Source organism: Xiphophorus hellerii, chromosome 3, assembly GCF_003331165.1.
Source record: "Xiphophorus hellerii strain 12219 chromosome 3, Xiphophorus_hellerii-4.1, whole genome shotgun sequence".
Classification (NCBI taxonomy): Eukaryota; Metazoa; Chordata; class Actinopteri; order Cyprinodontiformes; family Poeciliidae; genus Xiphophorus; species Xiphophorus hellerii.
In genome coordinates, this window is record NC_045674.1 from 2752428 (window position 1) to 2772874 (window position 20447).

Consider the following 20447-nt stretch of genomic DNA (forward strand, 5'->3'; position numbering starts at 1 on the left):
TCACAAAAGAATAATTTTGCACATTTTCCTTCATTATTAAAAACCCAACACATTTGGATTAACTTGACTACGACGTGGCCTACTTTTACACCAGACTCTCTCAGTAGTTTAGCAGTAATCTCATTATTGTTCTATGCTATGTTTTACCTAATTATTTCATTGTTATACTGCATGAATGTCCCATTTCATGGAAGGAAGTTTTGTGAAAGAAATTCATGAGGAAAACTCAAATAAACTTGCAGGACTTATGTATGTGTATGGAAAAGTTTTATCAAAATTAAAAAATAAAGGTGCTCGTATATTTGCTTTGATCTGACTTAAAATTACAGAAATTGAACCCAACATGATGTTTGGAGAAAGATGTAATGTATGTATTTATGCAGTTTCTGATCTTTACCATAATCTGTCCTGGTGGTGGCATTGCCTGAGCTTCAGCTGCTAATAACTTATGTTGTCCAACAGTTGATATTTGATCGTTTCTGTCTGTTCAAGCCTGTCTCACTCCTAAATAAAACGTTAACAGAGATGCAGATGACCCCTTAAAGTCGCTGCATTTCCACTACAAATGTGCTCACAGCTTTGTCAATACTCTGTTAATGTTGAAAAAACACAATTTCGCAATTGCAGTGTTTCCACTACATAAGAAACACAATTAAAATCACATGTGAATAAGTTTGTTCATGTGATAAGTCATTGAAAACATGCTGTGCCTCAAACCACTTCCTGTCTTCCTCTTTGTGGTTTGTGGCAGTAGTAACATCTGGTTGTTGATCATGTGACTGGTGTGATGCAAAAAAGTGTTTCCATTATAATTCTGCAAAATACATGTATTTTAATACAGCCAAAAACAGCACCTCATTTGGTTTGTTTCCATTAATTTGTTTTTGAATTGTGCAGCTACTGAGACAGATTCTGGTTCTGCTGGAGGTTTCTTCCTGTTAAAGGGGAGTTTTCCTTTCCTCTGTCGCCATATGCCTGTTCTGTGAGAAGTACTGTTGCAAAGTTAACTTGTTGAAAACAACAATCCACTGTCACAATGCTAGGAATAATTGCTGCAAAGTCCAACCAGTCAGCCTCAAACTGTTAATCAAAAGTTTGATAAACGCTAAAACCTCAAAGTTCCAGCAGGACAACACTAAACAGCCAGAGCTACAATATGCAAAATGCTACAAGTGTAGATCAAAATCAAATGACAAGTCTGCAGTAAATTGGTGTTTGCAGATAACATGAAATGAATTTCTTTCTCTCTTTCTTCTTTTTTTTTTTTTTTTTTAGATCTTTCAGATCTAAAACCTTTAACAAATTGAATCAACATCTGAAACCAGCATTTTGTATTTATTAAGCTAGGTTTTTTTTTGTCTAATGTTATTTGATCAAAAATATACAGTCAAGTGTGAAAAATGTGGTAAAAAAAAAAAACAAAACAAAATTAAGAAATCTACCAAGGTAAACTTTCACAACATTACATAAAAATGTTTGTTCGGCTTATTTTTTAATACTATAACTGGCTAGTAAAAGTCTAATCAAACAATGTCCAACTGCGAGAAGCCAAATCAGCTGGACTTATTGTTCTGATGCAGAAGCTGGTTGCGTAAACAAATCCTAAAGTAGGACGCGCAGCGCAAAGAGTGCGCCAAACTGTTTTCTATAGTTCTTTCCTGTTCTGACACAAACTGGCTTCGGAGGGGAAGATAAAGCTGCGGGGGCCTGTGTGGGAGAACAGGGGGAGTGAATTCCCTGTAACATTACACAGTTCTTCCAAAGAGAACAGCAGAGAGCGGCTCTGCTGCCGAACCGGGATCAGAACTCAGAAGTCTGGCCTGATCTGTCAGTTTTCTGTGTCCGAACTGTTCATCCGAGCGCACAGAGGAGAGGGTAGATTTTCTGATCTAAAAGTCTTCCATCCTTCACCCAAAACAGCCCAACCCATTCCACTCTTCTCCTGTTTCCCCCCGATCATTCCTGCTGCAAATGAAACATCACTGGAACCCCAGATGCCCGGATCCCTCCCTCCCTGCGCTGGGAATCTTCTTCCATTGGATGCGGGGGGGAAAATGGAAGCTTGTTTTTTTCTCGATCGGGCGCAGAAAAGTTTCTACATTTTCTACAAACAGCGAGTTAAGACAGAAAACTAAAAACAGAGAAGTTACTTACGCATAAACTCCAAGCAGGCCAGACATTTCCCGAGCGCCAGCACCGACCCCTGCGTGGACATTTCTCAGGCGGAAAACGGGCTGTCCCCGGCCGGGTTGTAATTCTAATAATTTCTCATCCCGTCCCAGTGGCAGCAGCAGCCGAGTCCGGTCGGTCCACACCAAAAGTCCCGGCAGACCCGCAGCCCCCAAAAGCTGGGTCACTGAGGCTTCCCAACCCACTTACCCAGCAAAAAAAAAACCCAAAACAAAAAACTCCCAAACTGGGCCAGCAGCACCAGTGCCAGCCGTCTTCTGTGTCTCTGCTGCCTGTCAGGGGACTGGTTATTTATTCTGTGTGCTCGGTCAGCGCCGGGCGCCGGGCCTGCAGAGGGACAGAGGGGCGCTCAGTGAGGGGCAGCGGGGAGAAAAGAAAGGGAGGAATGGCACAGAGAGACCCAGATTCAGAGAAAAGAGGAAAGGGGCCCTTGGGAGAATTTACACGAGGAGCTTACTCACGTTTACTGGAGGAATGTCAGAGCTGCGCTCAGTTTTTACTCTGGAAACTGCTCAGTCTGCTGGAAAATCTGTATTCCAGTCCCAACTTTCCCTTTTTCCTCCAACGCAGGAGAACTAGACTATACATGTGGATATTGATCATTCTGGAATAACTTTGCATTAACAAATGTTTTTGTTTTTTCTTTGCAAAATGTGCAACTTAAGCTACGAATTCAACATTCAGCATTTATCCACCACAAATCTGGAACAAACTTCCAGAAAACTGCAAAACAGCTGAAACACAGATTCTTTAAATCAAGACTAGAAACCCACCTGTTCAGAGCTGCTTTTGAACCATAACAAAAGGAACATTAACCAATATATCTGTGTATTGATGACTCTAATGCCTGTTGTAGAGCGTCACAATTGTGAACTATATCATGTTTTTCTTAAACAGACACAATGGCAGATGACTGGATTGTTTTTAATGAGTTAACTTAATGTTGGTTTTAATGCTTTTATTCATTCAGTTATGAAGTTATTGCTTTATTTATATTTTCTATTTGTGTGGTTTATTATTTGTCTATGATGTCACCAATTCAAAGATGAAGTTCTGATTTGTAATTAAAGTTTTTAAACATCCAATCAGGATTATGCAGCAAGCTTGTTGGTGGATAAAAAAAAAGCTGTATAGTTGTAGCTAAAAACATCTAATTATTTCATTCCTTTACAGTTTAAAATGAACATGTCACATGTTGATTTAAACAAATATTTTGAATGAAAATAATCTCATATTCTACCTCTTAAGTCAGTTTCCTATATCATAAGTATTCAGACTGAAATCAAACTTTTGAGCATCAATGTCTAATTTGGACAGATCAAAAATTACCAACCTAATTCCTGTTTAAGTTGTTTGCTGAATAATCACTTCACCCTGTAAAAAATGACTGAAATGCATGTTAAAAAGTGAATGCAATCTCTTCTAGACTTGTACTTTACTTCTAGGTTATCTATTTTACTATAATTGTGCAGAAGAAAAAGAGAAAAACCGTCATAAGATCAGCATCAGTTTCTCTTTATTGTTCATTGCATGACCACATAAACTGGTTCTCCTCTGCACTGTGCATGATGGGACAGTCACTATGGAGATGGTGATGTCAATGGGATACATTTCAGGAGTTTACAGACGTCCAGACACAACCCAGACCCCCCGCCCCGCCCACAGGACAGGTCGGCTGATCTCCACCAATCAGCTTCCATCTACCTGCTCCCTCTAACCTGATAAATAGATTCTGCTTTCTTAGCTTCTGTTCAGGATTGGTTCAGTGGATCAACACACAATAACAAGCCCTTCCCCTTTCCCTTAGACATTCCTGTGTTTATCATTCAGATTCAGCTTACAAAAAACAAAACAAAAAAATAAAGAAAAATAACATCATTTGGGTACAAAAATAAAATCCAAATGAAAATCTTCCAACAGGCCAAGGCCTGCTGCGTTTTCTCTTTCTTTTCTCAGACAAATAGCACAATACGTACGTCACTGGTCACAAAGTACACCGCAAATAAGGAAAAAATAAATCCCAAAAAAATAATAATAAAAAAAAACAGACATTAGAGAAACCATATATCCGTCTTCCTTTGAGCCTGCGGGCGACGAGGCGCCTGGTTTGGTTCTGATCGATGGAAGTCAGGCGGCGCCTCCTCCGCCTCTCGTGTTCCTGACCCGTTTCTGGAAATCAGACTGAAGGAAAGAGGGAAGGGAAATCCAGAACACTGCTCTAAATATCTATATGGATTCATCTCGGCGTGAATGAGTTTGTGTGTGTGGATTCTCTCAACACAAATGTACTCGTTTGCTAACATATACAGTGTATTCCTGGTTAGAGGTGAACCAGGGGCACGCCCTCCCACCGCTTCCTCCCCCGGCCGCCGCCGCCGCCACGCTCACGCTTTACGTTTAACAAACTGAGAGGTGGGAGATCTGCTGCTTCTCGTTTTGCCTGCCTTTTCTTCTTTTGTTTTTATCTATTTGTTATTTTTTGACCTCCTCTTTATTTCCGTTTCAAGCCCTCAAAACTTTTAACTCTTCGATCCAGCTTTCTTTTGAGTTGATTTTCTTTCCTTTTTGGAGACGCAGATACACACAGAGCAAAAGAGTGGGAGAGAGAGAGGGAGCGAGTGTTGTCATTGATCAGCTGCTCGCAGCACCGACAGCTGCCCCCCCGGTACGCTCTCAGCCGATCTCCTTCCACTGGCGGTAGAACTCCACGATGTTCTTCAGCTCCATGCCTGCGGACGACACAGCCTGGGTCGCCGACTGGCAGGAACAAGAACAAGAAAATAAAACACCAGATCTGAGCTTTGGATGAAGAAATATTACTTGAAAAATATTCACTATCACCTTATAACCACAAACTTCAATACATTTCTTTAAGACTTGATGTGAAACAAAGTAGGGCATAACTGGTGGAGGAAAGAAAAAACTTTTTTTTTTAAAGAATAAAAATCTAAGGCGTATTAGTGGCTGAAATCTACAGTATTTCACGCTGGAAACTCCAACTTCCCCATTATATTACTTTTGGAGCTAAAGAAGAATGATCCAGAGCATATGTGTCGAACTCAAAGTCCGGGGGCCAAATGTGCCCCGCCGTAGCCCCTGTATGTGGCCCTCTGGACTTCAAATTACATCAATAAGTTGATTGTAACCTGAAAAAATGTAAATCAAGATGTTTGATCAGTTTTGCAAGGAACTTGGAAATCATTCTGTAACGTAGCGTGCTGCAAAGCCGCTAAGACTTTTTAAAACTTCGTCATAATAATCAGATTAAATTATTACAGCAGTTAAAAGCTACTTATAACCTCTAAGCTTTTTGTACATGAGGCTCTATATGTACATAAAAACTAAAAACTGAGTATTTTGTGACAAAATTAGCAGATCAAAATGTGAGATGTCCAGAAATCGAATCAGTGGGCAATTTGGAAATTCTGATACCAAAAACGTTAAAGAGCATAAAGAGAGACGGACCTTCATGGCGGCAGACCGAGCGCAGAGCTCGTCCACCTCATGTCCTGTCAGGATGGTCACCATGCCGGCTGTGTCTTCGTCTCCGTTGCTCTGGGACACCGTCAGCTGTCGGCAGCTGTCCACCATCTTATACAGATGCCTGAAAACGAGGCGGATCAGAGCAGAGCAGTCAGACGACGAAGAGGTTTCACTCAGCGAGGGACGATTGGGATGAAGCGAAGCTCACCAAGCTTCGATGTCCTGCCGCTTCAGTTTATCTCTCTCAAAAGTGCGACCTGACTCCTTCTGACAACGTATGTACCTACAGACAGGATATGTAGAGGAAGGACATTATTAGTATGTGACTGGAAACCTGACTTATTTTAATATGTTTGCAAAAACATATTTTGATGATAGTTTTGATCTTTAAAGAACAGCCATTTTATTGCTATTTTTTGATTAGAAAATAAAGAAAACATGAACTTTTTCAAAAGGAGGATGATTTTTTTCTTTATTATTTACTTTTTGGTTCAATATTTATTGAAAATGATGCGGAAAAAAGGACAAAACTTGCAGTAATGATGTAATTCTGCTTAAACCCACTGCAAATATTGCAATAAAAACATAAAAAATTGCTAAAACTGGAATTTTTTATATCATTTCCATTTAAAAACATTGCTCAGCAACTCTCTGTGGAGGGTCCAAACAGCCACAGCTGACAGATCCACTCAGAAAACACTGACCTGTTTCCTTTGCGGAATTCCGACTCCAGGAAGCGGATCCCGTCTCTTGCACCACCGTTTTCCTTTTTTAGCCGATCCAGTCCGTCAATCACTGCAACACAAATGGAGCAAAGATTAATAAGAACTAAAAAATCATGCTTTCAGAGACCTAGAAAGCAGACTGGAAATAACCTATGACATATGAACGGACACAGGTAAACATCTGGTAACTAATTGGCGCTGCGTTTGGCTGATGCAGGTATCAACGACTTCCTGACCTGTTCTTGGGATGATGATGATGAAGCATCCGCTGCCAGCCAGGTGTCGGATGAGGTTCAGATGATGGCAGAGGGCGGCAGCGTCAGGAACGAGGTAGGGAGACATGGACGACTGAGCTTTAGGTTGCTGAAGGCTGCCCTCTAGCTGCGAAACCTCCAACTGCAGATAAAGACCAAAAAGAAGAAAGTTTTACTTTGAGTTTGTATGGAAGATCATTTCTGCCAGGAAAGAAAAAAATAAAAGCTACACAGGAAGTTATAATTAAGAGAATAAATGTCATAATTCTGAGATAAAACGTCCTATTAATGAGAATAAACTTATTTAGGAGAATACATTTTTTTTCTTCAAAAAAAGAAATTTTTAACTTCTTCAAAGTAATAATTTTAAGATACAAAGTCAATTATGAGATTCAAAGTCATAATTACAAGAATAAAAGTCATAATTACGAGACCAGAAGTCATTACTTTGACTTTTAAAGTTACAATTTCAACTTTCAAAGTCATAATCATGAGATTCAAAATTATAATCTCAACTTTGAAAGTCAATTTCTACTTTAAAGTCATAATTATGACTTTCAAAGTCATTATGACTTTGAAATTATGACTTTCAAAGTCATAATTATGAGATAGAAAGTTGCGTTGTTTCTTTAAGGAGGTTTGCTACAGCATCTCAAAATTCTAACTTTAAAACTCAAAAGTATGACTTCTTGTTGGGTTTTTATTTTTTCGTCTCGGCGGAAATGGACCTCCATAAGCTGGCACTAATTCAACAACGTTAAAATATTGTTGGAACAGATATTTTGCTGACGCAGCGGCTCCTGTTCTGCGTTCCTGCTTTGATTTTAGCTAGAGGCTGATAAATAACCTGCAGTCGAAGTTGGGCCATGTCTCTCATCAAACGATTCCGACGGGCCTCCTCTTCCGCCTGGACAAATCAGAAATAAAAATATTTTATTGAATAAAAATAAGTATTTACACATGTGTTGCATTATTTTAGGGTTGGGCTGTGGTTCTGTTCAGCCGTCGCTCACCATCCTGAACTGGGCCTTAGCCTGCTGCACCAGATTGTCCTGCTCTGACTGGCTGATGCTGGTAAAGATTCCCGCCTCTGGGTTGAAGTGCAGCACGTTGCCTTGGAGATTTGTTAGGAAGTGGCCAAAACTGCGAATGCAACACACTCGCAACACACACTGAAGAAAAAAGGAGAGAAAAGGAAAGAGTTTGCATTTACTGTTCACATTTTTAACTGAAACACACTTAGATCGACATCTAGATGCCTGCTAGCAGATATTTGTCCATATTCAGTATTTACTGAAACATTTGATGCAATTTTTTCTGATAACAGAACAGAAGCTTCTCCACACAGAACACTTGTGAGAAAGTCACAGCTTCACAGTGCAGATGGTGAAAATGGTGAATGTATCTTCTGTGAAGTAGAATCTGTTCACAACAGTCGACATAAATGAATCTGAAATATGCAATTTGGGCTTGATTATATAAAAACATGCAGATCGCTTCCTCTGCACTGCTAAAAATGTTAGAACTGTTTTTAAAAAGTTTATTTTATTTACTAAATGAGGCAGTGTTTGGACACTTTTTCCATCAAAACTCCACACCAGAGCTGTAGCACAAAGCATCTGGAAAGAATTCACAGCGCTTCACTTTTTCCACATTTTGTTATTTAGCAGCCTTATTCCAAACTGCATTAAGTTTTTTTTCCCCCTCAAAATTCTACACGGAAATATCCCATTATCACAATGTGGATTTTTTTCTCCAAATTCATTAAAAATAGAAATCAATGAAGCTCAAAATTGAGCCGTTTTCCTTTATCATCCCTAAAATGTTTCTAAAACTTACATGGTATCCACCAGTGCTAAGTTCAGTTCTTGTAGGTTTTCTCAGATTTGTAACTTGATCAGATCTTGAAATTAGAAATGTTTATACTCAGGTGTTAGTATCTACATGGTCAACAACTACTGACATTACAGAATGCTAAATGGTAATTTATGTTTTTTGAACAAATATGAATTCCTCTGTGGCTTCTGTGCCAGAAATGGCCTCCCCTCCCACCAAAATACTGACCACTAGGACGGTGTGTAGCAAATTAGAGACAAAATGTTATTTCACTGTAATTCAATGCAAAAACATACAGTTATCAAATTTGATTTTGAGATTTATATTTTATCTTTCAGTAGATGGAATATGGCATCATTGCTAAACATTTTTACACACTATTTGTTCCTTTGCCAGCGCTGACAAGTTATAAAAAGAGATTCTGCTTCAAAGAAAAACATTTTTTATTGAACATGTTCAATTAGAATGTTCAATGGGCGATAAGGGGAAAAAATGAATGCTTTTTCTAAACTGCATCAGTAAATGACGACTTAAGGACCATATAATTCCAAGACAATGATCTGGAAAAGCCTGGTTTAAACTGAATCAAATCTGGGCAGTTCATTTCGAGTGTCTGGAGCGTACCTCCTGCAGGGGACTGAGGGAGGCGTCGCGGTGACTGAAATCAAGGCGGCGGTGAGCGGCGCTGAGCGCAGGCAGGTGGCGCAGCGCCACATCCTCAGGCAGCAGCAGAGTCTGGCTCAAACCCGGCTGTTCGCACTCCTTCAACATCTCTGTCACCTCCGAGTTCAGCCCCAAATCTGCACCATATACACACACACAACAAAATAACAACACTGATTTTTTCCAGATTTCATCACAAATTGTAGGTAGCGCCACTTAACTTTGGTTTCCAGACTTAATTTGCATTTTTAAGGCAGCTAACAATATATGCCACAGCAACACAGAAATCAACTGGATTCAGCTAAGTGAACCTTTATAGCTGCTGTGATGAGTAATTTCTGAAACGACTAATATGATTAATTGTGATTAATCAATTAAATAATAAGCTAAAGGTAATTAACTTGAAGACGCAAAAAAGTAATTTGCTACCAGAAATTAATATAGAGAATATCAAGTGACAGTTTCATTTTCACCTGGTTCAAATTCTGCATAAAAAGCTCCTGTTAAACATCTTTGGACAGCATCCAATGATCAATTAGCTAGTCCTAATATTAATAATCAGATCAGTGATACACTATTGATGCTAAGTCAAGCAGAAAGGGCTGAGATTTTCACATGTTGATGTTAAAAGTATTTTTGCATCCCTTGCTACAAATGACCAAGCGTTCACTAGAGGAATGCTGCGTCATTGGATTTTAGGCAGTAAAATGTTTCATATTTAAAAAGAGAAACTGAATTATTTGTTTGCTTGCATCTTTAAATGCATTTCTAATTTTGTACAAAAAGGCTCTGGTGGTTAAATGCAAGGGCCAATTTTATTGTATTTATTTAATCTTTGTTTAAATAAAATAATTGTTAGTTGCAGCCCTACTGATCTCACCAGCCTCCAGCAACTTGCTGCCGTCTGGAAGAAGGTTCAACAGAACCGACAGACGGTTCCACAAGCTCTGCGAACTCTGCAGAGAAAGCAGATCATCCCAGTGAGAAAGACGAGCACTTTCTATTGTAACAATAAAACAGGTACGGTAATGTGTCGCCTCACCTGTGCACACATGACGATGATATCTGTGTTCGTCCTGAGCCAATCAACAAAGACCTTCACCACCTGCATCAATCCCTGATTGGACAAAATCTCCAGTTTCTCCAGCAGGGTTTTTTCACTGTGGGCGCTGTGCTGACTTTCCTCCGAGTCCGAGTCCAAGTCTAGTGGAAAACAAAAGAGAACAATAAAACTAGATTCTTTTGTCAAGATATTATTGCAAACATGGTTTATTTGGATTATGTAGTTCGGAACTGTGAAGTGGAAGTGAAACGATACATTTCTTAAACGGTACAAGCCACACCTTTCAGATTTCTATCTATAAAGAATCCCCAAATTTGCATCAAACTCAGCTGGAAGTCAACTTTACTGGGGTCTGGAGTGGCCTTTAACTGGGCCAAACACTTAAACATGTTCAGAGCAATAATTAAGCCAAAACTGTAAATAATATAAGGTAACACTTAATGTGACGGGTTGTGAATAAGACTGTCATGACACCGTCATAAACATGACATAACCTGTCATGAACATAAGTAAGTCTTCATGAATATTTATGACTGTTGTCATAAAGTGTTATTCGGTAAATCATGACACTTTTAATACAAAGTTGACATTATTCAAAATATCTTTGTTATGACAACTTGATATTAACCAAGAAATCATGATCTGACACAAATTTGTTATAAAAGTATTACCGATTAAACTTTAGCTTTAATAACATAAAGCTACATAATTTTTAAAGTTTAATCAGTAATACTTTTATAACAAATTTATGTCAGATAATTCATGACAGGTGTCATGTTTATGACAGTGTCATGACAGTCTTATTCACAACCCGTCAAATAAAGTGTTACCAAATATAATATCGATCTGCTGTTGGCCACGCCCCCTGAACTCAACATTTACACTCGCACATGAAAATGGTTGCAAACAGATCTGCAATTATACATCCATACATCTTTGAAAAGTAGAAGTGGAGCCTTCTGCACAAACAACAAGAATGCAGAAAGTGGTTTCTGGGAAAGTGGTTGGGAAGTCAACAAGAAAACACTTGTTTTTTCCAGCAGCCATTGTACAGTTAGTAGGTGTTGGACTGGGCTCAGCTGGGGGTGCTAGGTAACGGCACAGTGTGATTCAACAATCTGAATATTTTTGAAACGGCTCATTTTCCAGACACCGAAAAACATGAACTTACTGCCAAAAAACGGCTGAGTGTTTATTCTTAAAAGCTTGGGCTGTTTTTGGAATCAGTAGAAACACAAATGGAAGAACAAAAAGATGGAAAATGTGAATTTCTCATATTAGGTCCCCTTTAAATCAGACATTTTAAGTCTCAGTGCCTGATCTAAGAAGGCTAGATGTACACTACCATTGTCGTTGATTCCGTTGGCAGTACCAGGGTTCAGGTCGCAGTGTGAGTCTCCAGGCGGAGGGGGCGTCTCCTGGGAGGGCGGGGCAGAGGTGTCAGTGGGGGTGGAGCCTGAGGCGGCCTGAGGCCTCAGCAGCATGTTGCTGAAGGTGGGTGCAAGGCGGAAGCAGCGTTTGGACTGGAAGAGCTGGGAGGACATGGCCTGCAGGTTGCTGCTGATGCTAGAGTCGCTCTGCGTGAGGGGCCCGTTGGTGCTGGGCGGGGCCTCGCCGTCCCGCTCCCTGCCTTCCTCCTTGGGCTGCTCCTCCTCTTCCTCCTGCTGCTCCCGGGCCTGACCCTCGGTGCTGTCTGAGTTTTCTGTGTCCTCCATGTCCTCCAGGTCTGAGCGGGACTCCTGGCTGTTCATGTCAGAGTCGGTCTCCACGTCAAAAGCGGTCCCTCCCTCCTCTTCCTCAGAGCCACTCTCCCAGCTGCCTTCCTCACCCAGGCCATCCCTCTTCGTCTCCTTCTTCACAGACGAAGGGTTGAGCGGTTCATCTATCGGCGTCCCAACTGTGGAATCAGCATGGACCCTCCCTCCTTCATCGTCATCCTCATCTTCTTCGCTCTCGAATCCTTCGCTCAGGTCGCTTTCGTCCTCCCCTTGTCCGCCTTTATGCGCGCAGCGGCGCCGCCGCAGTCGAGAAAGGCGGGTGTACTTCTTCTTCTGTCTTTGCTTCTCCTCCTCTGCCTTGTGCTGATCTTCTTCGCTGCTCTGCTTTTTGACTCGGACTCGCTCACGGCCATCTTCATATTTATCCTCCTCATCCTCCTGCTCCAGGGAGCCGTTCTGCAGTGGCTTTTCCTCTGACGGATCCACTTCTGCAGCTGAGATATCCCTCATTTCAAGGTCATCTGGGTAAGAGGAGAAACATACTTTATTTTAGTTTGGTTATGCATCTAAAATATGTCACGTTTCAAGAAAGAAGAAACTAGAAGCTGTTTTGGCATTCTACCAAGGGAAAACTTCAAATACAACTAGGCTTTAAATCCACAGAGCTGAACTAACACCCCGATGTGGATGTTTTCTGACTCACCTGCAGCGTCAGTGTGCAGCGCAGGAACCTGGCTCTCCCCGTCCTCCAGTTCAGCCTGCAGCCGGATGTTCACGTGGTTCACCAGGTGGGAGAACAGAGCCAGCGTAAATGCTATGGATGCGCTGTACTGCTTAGATCCTTAAACAAAACAAGGTTTGTTAGAAGTGAAAAGGTGAACTGTGTATAATAAACCGTTGAATTCGACCAAGTTAATGTTTAGAATCATTTTGTAGTTATTCTTGTTCATAACGATACAAAGAAGAATTTTACTCATCTGGAACAATCTGCACTTTACTGTCCAGGAACACATTTCTATCATATCTGCAGCTCTTTGTTGCTACGTGGCAATAACATCTCAAATATGCACACAACGAGTTTGCTCTGCATATCTGAGGCACTTCTCTTCCTCTTCCAGCTTTGCAAAGGGAAACATGTTTAATTTAGAGCTGCAACTAACGCCTATTACCAATTAATCAGATAAAAAAACTGGCACATTCTGCATATTTTTCATTAAACCACTTGAACCTCTTTATACAAGATTAGAAATATATGAAAAGATGAAAATACACAAAAAATTTGTTTCTTTTTTAAATAACAAAAATAAACATTTTATTGCCTGAAATGCAACAACAGCATTCTTTTAGAGAACACCAGATCTTTTGTAGCAAAGTATGCATCTGCAGAAAAATAAATACTTTTAATAACAACAACATGAGAAAAGCTCAGTCCTTTCTACTTGATTTACTATCGATGTCACCTGAGGAGATCTGGGTTAAATATATTTGCTGACAAATGTTTTTATCTTAAATGCAAAAAATTTATATACTTTTTACACAGTTTGGCTTAGTTACTGTGTGAGTACTTTGTCCTTTTAGAGTCTTTATACTGTTTGATTACTAAATTAGTTGACGATTATTTAAATAATAATGGACACCGATCCATTTTCAAAAACAGCTAAAAAACAACAACAAATGTTTAGGAGTGGAAAAAATGTTAAAATACAGACGTAAAATTAAATATTTTACTTTTAAATTTGGAAATGTTTTATAGTTGAGGCAGAATTAAATTGTTCTTTGGGGATTTTACTGCAGTGTTCATGTTTTTGTTTGCTTTGGGGCAGATTTCTTCCATCCGTCTACTAATTAGCAGGTAAACAGATATCAAACATATATGCCAATTGTCCTAGTAGTTTAATAAAATGAGTGGTTAAGATACGGAATGTTTTTCAGAGATTTGGATGTCAGAAACTGGAAATAAATCCTGAAATTCCAAAAACCTTTCTTGATCTGAAATGTTTCTAACTGAAACGTTTTTCAGTTAAAAACTTAGGACTGTTTGCACAGAGATGCAGGTACAAATTGGAAAAAAAATAAATATAATGAAACCTGCTTCTTTCTGTGTTCAACTCAAAAATGACTAACTCTAAGTTAATTAAAATAACCAGGTGGAAAAATACTTTTTAAAAAACACACAAACACACCTCCTCTCTTAAGGCTGTGTACAACCATGAGGCATGTGACCACCATCTTGAAGATGAGGTTGTCGGGCAGAACGGGGTAGGAACTGTCGCTGTGCTGCGTCTGCTCCTCCTCTTCCTCGCTCGGACAGGGTGGAGCGCCTCCGTGTATCGGAGCCGGAAGATAAAACAGAACCAGGTTGAAGTCCTCCAGCACCAACTGGCAGAGCGAAGTCAGCTCCGTCTCCATCAAGCTTCATCGGAAGCAAATGGAAAACAAAAAGCAACGGGTTAGTGGGTCACAGCTTACAGAACATGTTTTCTGATGCACATGGCAGGTTAAAAACTATAGAAAGACTGTTAACTGGCGCTAAAACAGAGAATAAATCCAGGAAGTGAGATAAAACGTACGGCAGCTCAGAGACTGACCTGTTTTTAGGCTGCAGTAGACTCTGAAGGTATATGAAGCTCACCAGGACACGCTTAATGTCTTTGGATCTATGTAGAAACAAAAAAATACATTATTATGAGTAAACATAACAGTTTTTATTATTCTGATTTAAACAAGAAACTCTTTAGTGACACAAAGGCAAGAATAATCCTAGAAAAACAAGTCCACCATCTCTGATTATACAAAAAAGAAGAGATAAAAGTCGATTTTCCTCGTGCACAGAAGAGGAAAGGATGGCAAAGAAGTGCATACTAATTACTAGGTAATCAAAATCATCATTTAATGTTTCCAGGTTGTAAAGAATATAGCTTTATTTGGATAAGACCCAATAAAGACCAGAACAAATAGACTAAAAAACAGTTTCTACCCAAGAGTTGCCCTGAAAACCGCAAATTTATCCCAACCCTTATCGTCATTCTTAACAACCAGGTTGTTTCTACTATACATACTTAAAAATAAACTCATTTATTTATTTGCACTGCCTTTGAGAGTTGCTATTTTTTTAAACTTCATTTTGCTTTCTTGCACAATGACAATGAGAAGCTGTTTTTCCCTTCAGCTGTTAAAAGCCTCTTTGCTGAAAGAGTGAAGATGGAAAAGAATAGATTTTCACCAAACACTTAGATTTTTCAAGAAAAGGCCAATTAAGAGCTGTAACTTTAAACCAAAAATGATTGAGTCAAAAAAAAAAAGAAGAAAAGCTGCATCTTGGGACTCGTCATCACCTTTGCCGAGACGGAGACAGCTTCTTCATTTCCTGTTTCTTCACTTGGTGGTACATCTTGGCAGCTTTGTCGAACAGACGCTTCAGGTTGCCGTAGGCTCCCTCAAACGGAGTATCTGATTGGATGCTGAGGACAGAATAAATATCCGTTTAGCCTCATGTTAAACAGAACTGTTTAAAACTGGAGGTCATGGACCCTCACCATCGTAGGTAGTAATAGGTTGCTTCCACATTGTAGAACTTGCTTCCTGCCAGTGTTCCCAGCTGGTTAAAAGGCATCCCTGCAGAACGGCAGAAAAGTGGTTCAAATTCACAACTGATGCTACATGCATAAAACTGGTCATTATATGCCTTTATTCACACAACTATGTGGACGAACGGACGAATGGACCCAAGCTCGGCTCTTTTTGAGGACAACTCAAGTCAAATGTTACATTCACACTGCAGGTGAATCCAACTTCTTTATGGAAGTCTGAACAGCCCTATTCCAATCTTTTCACCCCCCCAAAAATCTGATCTGTGCCAATTTTTATGTCACTGATGTGAGACATGCGGCATAATTCTGCACCAGACAAGGACGAAAATATGGCTGTCAAGATTACAAACAGCTGGATGATAAATTGTCCCAGTAATTATTGCGATAAACAATAATATTGTAGTTTTGAGACCATTTTTAAGTGATGTATTGATAATGGCATAATAGTGCAAGTTCACCCTCTCAAACAATAGTTTAAACTAGAAGACATTTTAAATATCCAAAGTAAAAAAAACAAACTTAATAAATAAAATGGAAATAAAAACCACAGACATTCAACTGTAAACAAAACTTCAACAAATATTAATCAGAATGGAAATGATCAATCTCAATTTCATCTATCATGTGATTAATTGATTAATTGCTTATTGTGACAGGCTTATCCAGACGGAAACAATGGCTGAAAATTATAATTATGAAATTGTGAAAGAATTGAAGAGCATCACATTACAGTCCCACCACTCTTGGTCCGACTCCACATCCAAACAGACTTCTCTATCGAAGTTGCAGTGAATGCTCCACTAAAGGTTGCTGCCATTAGCTGTACTTCTCTGTTATTACCTTCCTTCGTCTAGTTAAGTTTTATCCTGTCGACTCCTGTTGCTGAACAACATTAAAACTATCCAGAAATGGTGGCGTCTATTTTTACTTCCATAAACAGATTGATGCTGCTGTGTGATGTCAACATTCTTCTTCTGCGCATGCAGGTCGCTTTGGGATCGTAAACCATTCACACAGAAGTCTCATTGTTGTTTTTAATTAGTAAAATGAACAAATGCAAAAGAATTGAAGTCAGAAATCACGGCGTGATGGCGACTCACCGACATGGGGCATGACAGACAAGGCTTGGTGGTAAAATCGCTCTGCCAGCTGTTCAGCTTCCACTCCAGCCAGTTCGTTCTGATACCGCGCTGGTGACCAAACCAGATTACCAAACATTATTGAAAACATATAGACAACAAATCAGCAAAACTGTGAAAATTCTACTTTTATTAAGTTCTGACATTTCTAATAACTGAATAAACGTTATGAGAAAACAGTTTTTAGATCTTAAATGATGGAAACATCAACATGTCCTCATCTCACACAGCCTGTCCTCAGTTCCTTCTATAACACCAGGCCAATTTTCCCACGCACCAGCGATGACACCCACTGGCTGCCTCACACCTCCACAGACATGGAATAGAGATGAGCCAGTCCAAATATGCTATTAACATGTTATTACCCAGATCTCCGAGGTAGACCAGACAGCGATGACACGCCATCTGAGCCCACTCCATCTCTCTAGAAGAGGCCGACACGGGTTTCTTCCGACCTGTTGGAAATAATTAGACTTCAAGTCAAAACTGATGTGAAGTTAGTTTCAAAGAAAGAAGCTAAAATCCCATCAGTGGGTAATAGAAAAAAAAAAGTGGCTTGCTGAGCAATAAAAACTGTAAATGATGAAAGAAAAATTTACAGAATCCATACAAGGCATTATCCTGCTTCAGAAACTGGCCAGTAGGTTGACCTGAAGAAGCTTTTAGAGGAATAAAACTCCTGATTCAGACTTAAAGTCTGAAGGATTCAGCAAATGAATCAGAAGACGTGCAGCTGAAGCTGGAGGGACAAATTTCAAGCCTCCTGAACTCCAACGACAGCCATTATGTCTTTCAAAGCAAAGCACAAACTTATAGAATCAGGAGAAGAAAAATCTGAACCGAGATATTATATAAATTTATCATACAGAAATAAAGAGCAAACAACCTAATCTGAAAAATGTTTGGATAAAAATGTATTCCATGAAATGATTTGAATGGTTCTTAGATTTTACAAGCAGTGATTTTGTAAATAGATACATTAAAATGAAACAAGAGAGGAGTAAAATAACTCTTAAATAACATTGGTGTTTGTGGTGAATTTTAGTCTAGGTTTTTCCAAAAGTACTCAAACTGCAGCCAGAAATGATTATTCTTAAGCTTCATGTGTTTTTGTTTAGGGAAAGATTCAAAGTTTGAGATCTCACCGATGAGAGGATCAGTGACGTGTGTCCAATCGATGCAGTCTTGCAGCTCCAGCTGGTAATGTGATTGGATGTAGAGCAGCAGATGTTGGTAGAAACCCACGCCGGCGATGAGGTGCGTTCTGTAGGCGCACTCCAGGGCACTGCGGCTGTGGATGTGCTGAAAGCAACAGGAAAAAAAAAGCTACATGAAGAGCTAAAAACGCAAAATGAAGGGAGAAAAGTAACAAAATCTAAAGTCATATACAGATATGTTTAATACGGAGGTCAAAACATCCTTCTTAATGAGTTACACACTTGACAAACTCAAGTTTGTACTTCTTGTTGTGTTTTCTCACATCAGACTTAAATCTAGACATGGTCCCAATTTAATCCAGAAATGGAGCAGACTTTAAATCCAGACGAGGTACAAATTTAATCCAGATTTGCAACAGAGCTGGAACAGACTTAAATCCAGATCTGAAACAGTCTTTAATGCAGGTTTGCCATCTTACCTTTTTGTTCGTCTTGATAACCTGGATGACCTCATAGTAAACCTTCCTCCAGAGCAGCTCCTCGGCCTTACGGCCGTAGTCAACAGGATGCAGAAACATTAATTTCACACAAAGCTCTCTCAGCCTAGGAAAAACAAAAACATCCAACGGATAAACTCATGGATAGTCTTATGCAACAGCTGGAGGTGTTGCTACAAGAAAATGCAATCACAGGCCCTAATTATCATTATTTTTTTTTTTTTTGGAGACAAAAATGAGGCTGAACAATAGGCAATGTATTGTTATACACATGTGTTGTTAAAATTCAGTCTATCCACAGAAAAGGTCAACATGCCAGGCAGTTAGAGGCAAGTGGTATGTTGGGGAAAGAGCCATAAATTAGCCAAAACTTGCTGCAGTTCCATTTTGCATCAAACCTCTTTTCGAGAAGCTAAATCTAGATGCCTCAACAATAAGCAATATCAGCCAACTAGCTTTTTTAATTTAAAAATAATATAAATATATCTTTAATGCTTTTCAGTCAGGATTTTGAACACACTAAGAGTGCATCAGCTGAACGTTATAATGACAAGTATTGATGGTGATGCATCAAGTCTGTAAATATAATATCAAGTATTATATTTCTGTAGCACCTTTCACAGTCATATAGATGACAGTGATTCAGAAAGGCAAAACAATTAAAACAAAAACAAATCATTAAATAATAAAAACACTATAGATCTGTTAGTTTTATTAGACCTCGTTCATAAGGGGATTGCCACCAAAATGTATCTACAGATACTTAAACATTTAAGTATGTGACAAATGTCTCTGGGTAGAACTGTAATTTTTGTTGGTCTAATGAATAAATAAGAAGACAAGTCTGACAGTCTGAACTTCCTTTGTAACAGGAAATGCTGCAGAGTGACGGTGCATCTGTATGAAACCAGTCATCACTCAGCCTGTAAAGTTTCGGTGAGAGGAGTGGATTGATCTGGACATACTTGTTCCGCAGGCTGATGTTCTCCGGCTTGAAGACTTCTCTGTAGGACGACTTGCTGCCGATGATGACATCCAGCTTGTGCACAGATTCCACCACAGCCCTAGATGAAAAGCATTGCTGTGACCACACGAATCACCAGAAGTAGCAGTTTGTCACGCAACAAATGTCCTGAAATGTCAACCCTTTCTGTTTCATTTCTCTGTAACAGGATGAATGACACATGACAGCTACTTTGCGTTCATCAGATGAAAAAAAGAACCTCATGACAGAGTCAGGTGTAGTTTCCGCAACTAGCTTAGATGTATCTTAAACATAACTATCAACAACAGAAACCATCAGCCTCTTTAAGGCATTTTACTAGCTCATCGGTTAGCTAGACGAAAACGGCCTCGTCCACTCACCTGTAAAGCCGCTTGATAAGAAGGACTTTCGCCTCGGGCTCGCTGTCCTGACCCGGTCCGCTCATATTAGCGACAGGCCGGCAGTACCACCACACCGCGGGGTCACCGTTTCATTCGTGCCTCTAGACGGAACAGCTGTCGCGGTTACTCGGCTCTGTTCCCCGTTAGTGACAACTGTGTTGTTAGCCAGCTAGCGCTAGCTCCTCGCTTAGCTTTCCCTGTGTTCCCTGAGAGTCTCTTTCTGTCTCCTGAATCCTTTGGCCAACCCCCCTCCACCCATCCGTCCTGAAAAGTGGGTAGGAAGGGGTCCCCGGCGCCTGACGGTTCTTCCAGTCAGCTAAAAAGCTCTATTATCCCTTTTGTGTTATTTTCCGTTCCGGCCATCGCTACGAAGGCGGCCATTATTCATAGCAGGCACTGACCGCCTGAATATCGCGAGAGTTCATAAACAAAATTACGAGATTACAGTAGTGAGACGTAAACAACTTCGCCATATTGGTAAGGGAAAACAAGTAGAAAAGGTTAGCGTTAGCCTTTAACAGCGGTCACGACGCGTGCATTTCTTATGTTCTTGAAGTGTATTGTGCTCCAACAATATACAACGACTTGTATCCATATATAGTACAGGATGGCATAGTCGGTTGACCCATTAAACCACGTAAGCCTCATGATACAATTGAATTATCACACAAGTTTTATTTTGTCAAGAGTGAATTTTACAATTCCTCTTAAGATCAAAATGTGCAAAGTGAAATAAATAAAAATAC

The 20447-nt window shown here is 39.8% G+C and overlaps 2 protein-coding genes across 2 annotated transcripts in view; both read right to left on the reverse strand.

Moving 5' to 3' along the window:
* The window catches only part of paqr6 (progestin and adipoQ receptor family member VI), a 43318-nt gene extending 41020 nt beyond the window's left edge, over positions 1-2298 (reverse strand). Inside the window, exon 1 of the mRNA XM_032557975.1 lies at positions 2155-2298. Coding sequence (XP_032413866.1) covers positions 2155-2215 — 61 coding nt within the window. The 5' untranslated portion in view covers positions 2216-2298. The remainder of the gene's footprint in view (positions 1-2154) is intronic.
* A 1386-nt stretch (positions 2299-3684) lies between these two features.
* On the reverse strand, positions 3685-20117 carry smg5 (SMG5 nonsense mediated mRNA decay factor). The gene is made up of 22 exons (XM_032558439.1): positions 19681-20117; positions 19281-19379; positions 18298-18421; positions 17807-17963; positions 17027-17116; positions 16623-16712; positions 15469-15547; positions 15268-15393; positions 14521-14589; positions 14116-14345; positions 12636-12773; positions 11560-12453; positions 10194-10354; positions 10032-10107; positions 9113-9288; positions 7666-7824; positions 7500-7559; positions 6635-6794; positions 6378-6468; positions 5882-5956; positions 5656-5794; positions 3685-4947 (listed from the first exon to the last, which is right to left on the reverse strand). Exons 1-22 carry the CDS (start codon positions 19743-19745, stop codon positions 4864-4866), a joined length of 3342 nt encoding a protein of 1113 aa, XP_032414330.1. The 5' UTR covers positions 19746-20117; the 3' UTR covers positions 3685-4863.
* Positions 20118-20447: the final 330 nt, after the last annotated feature.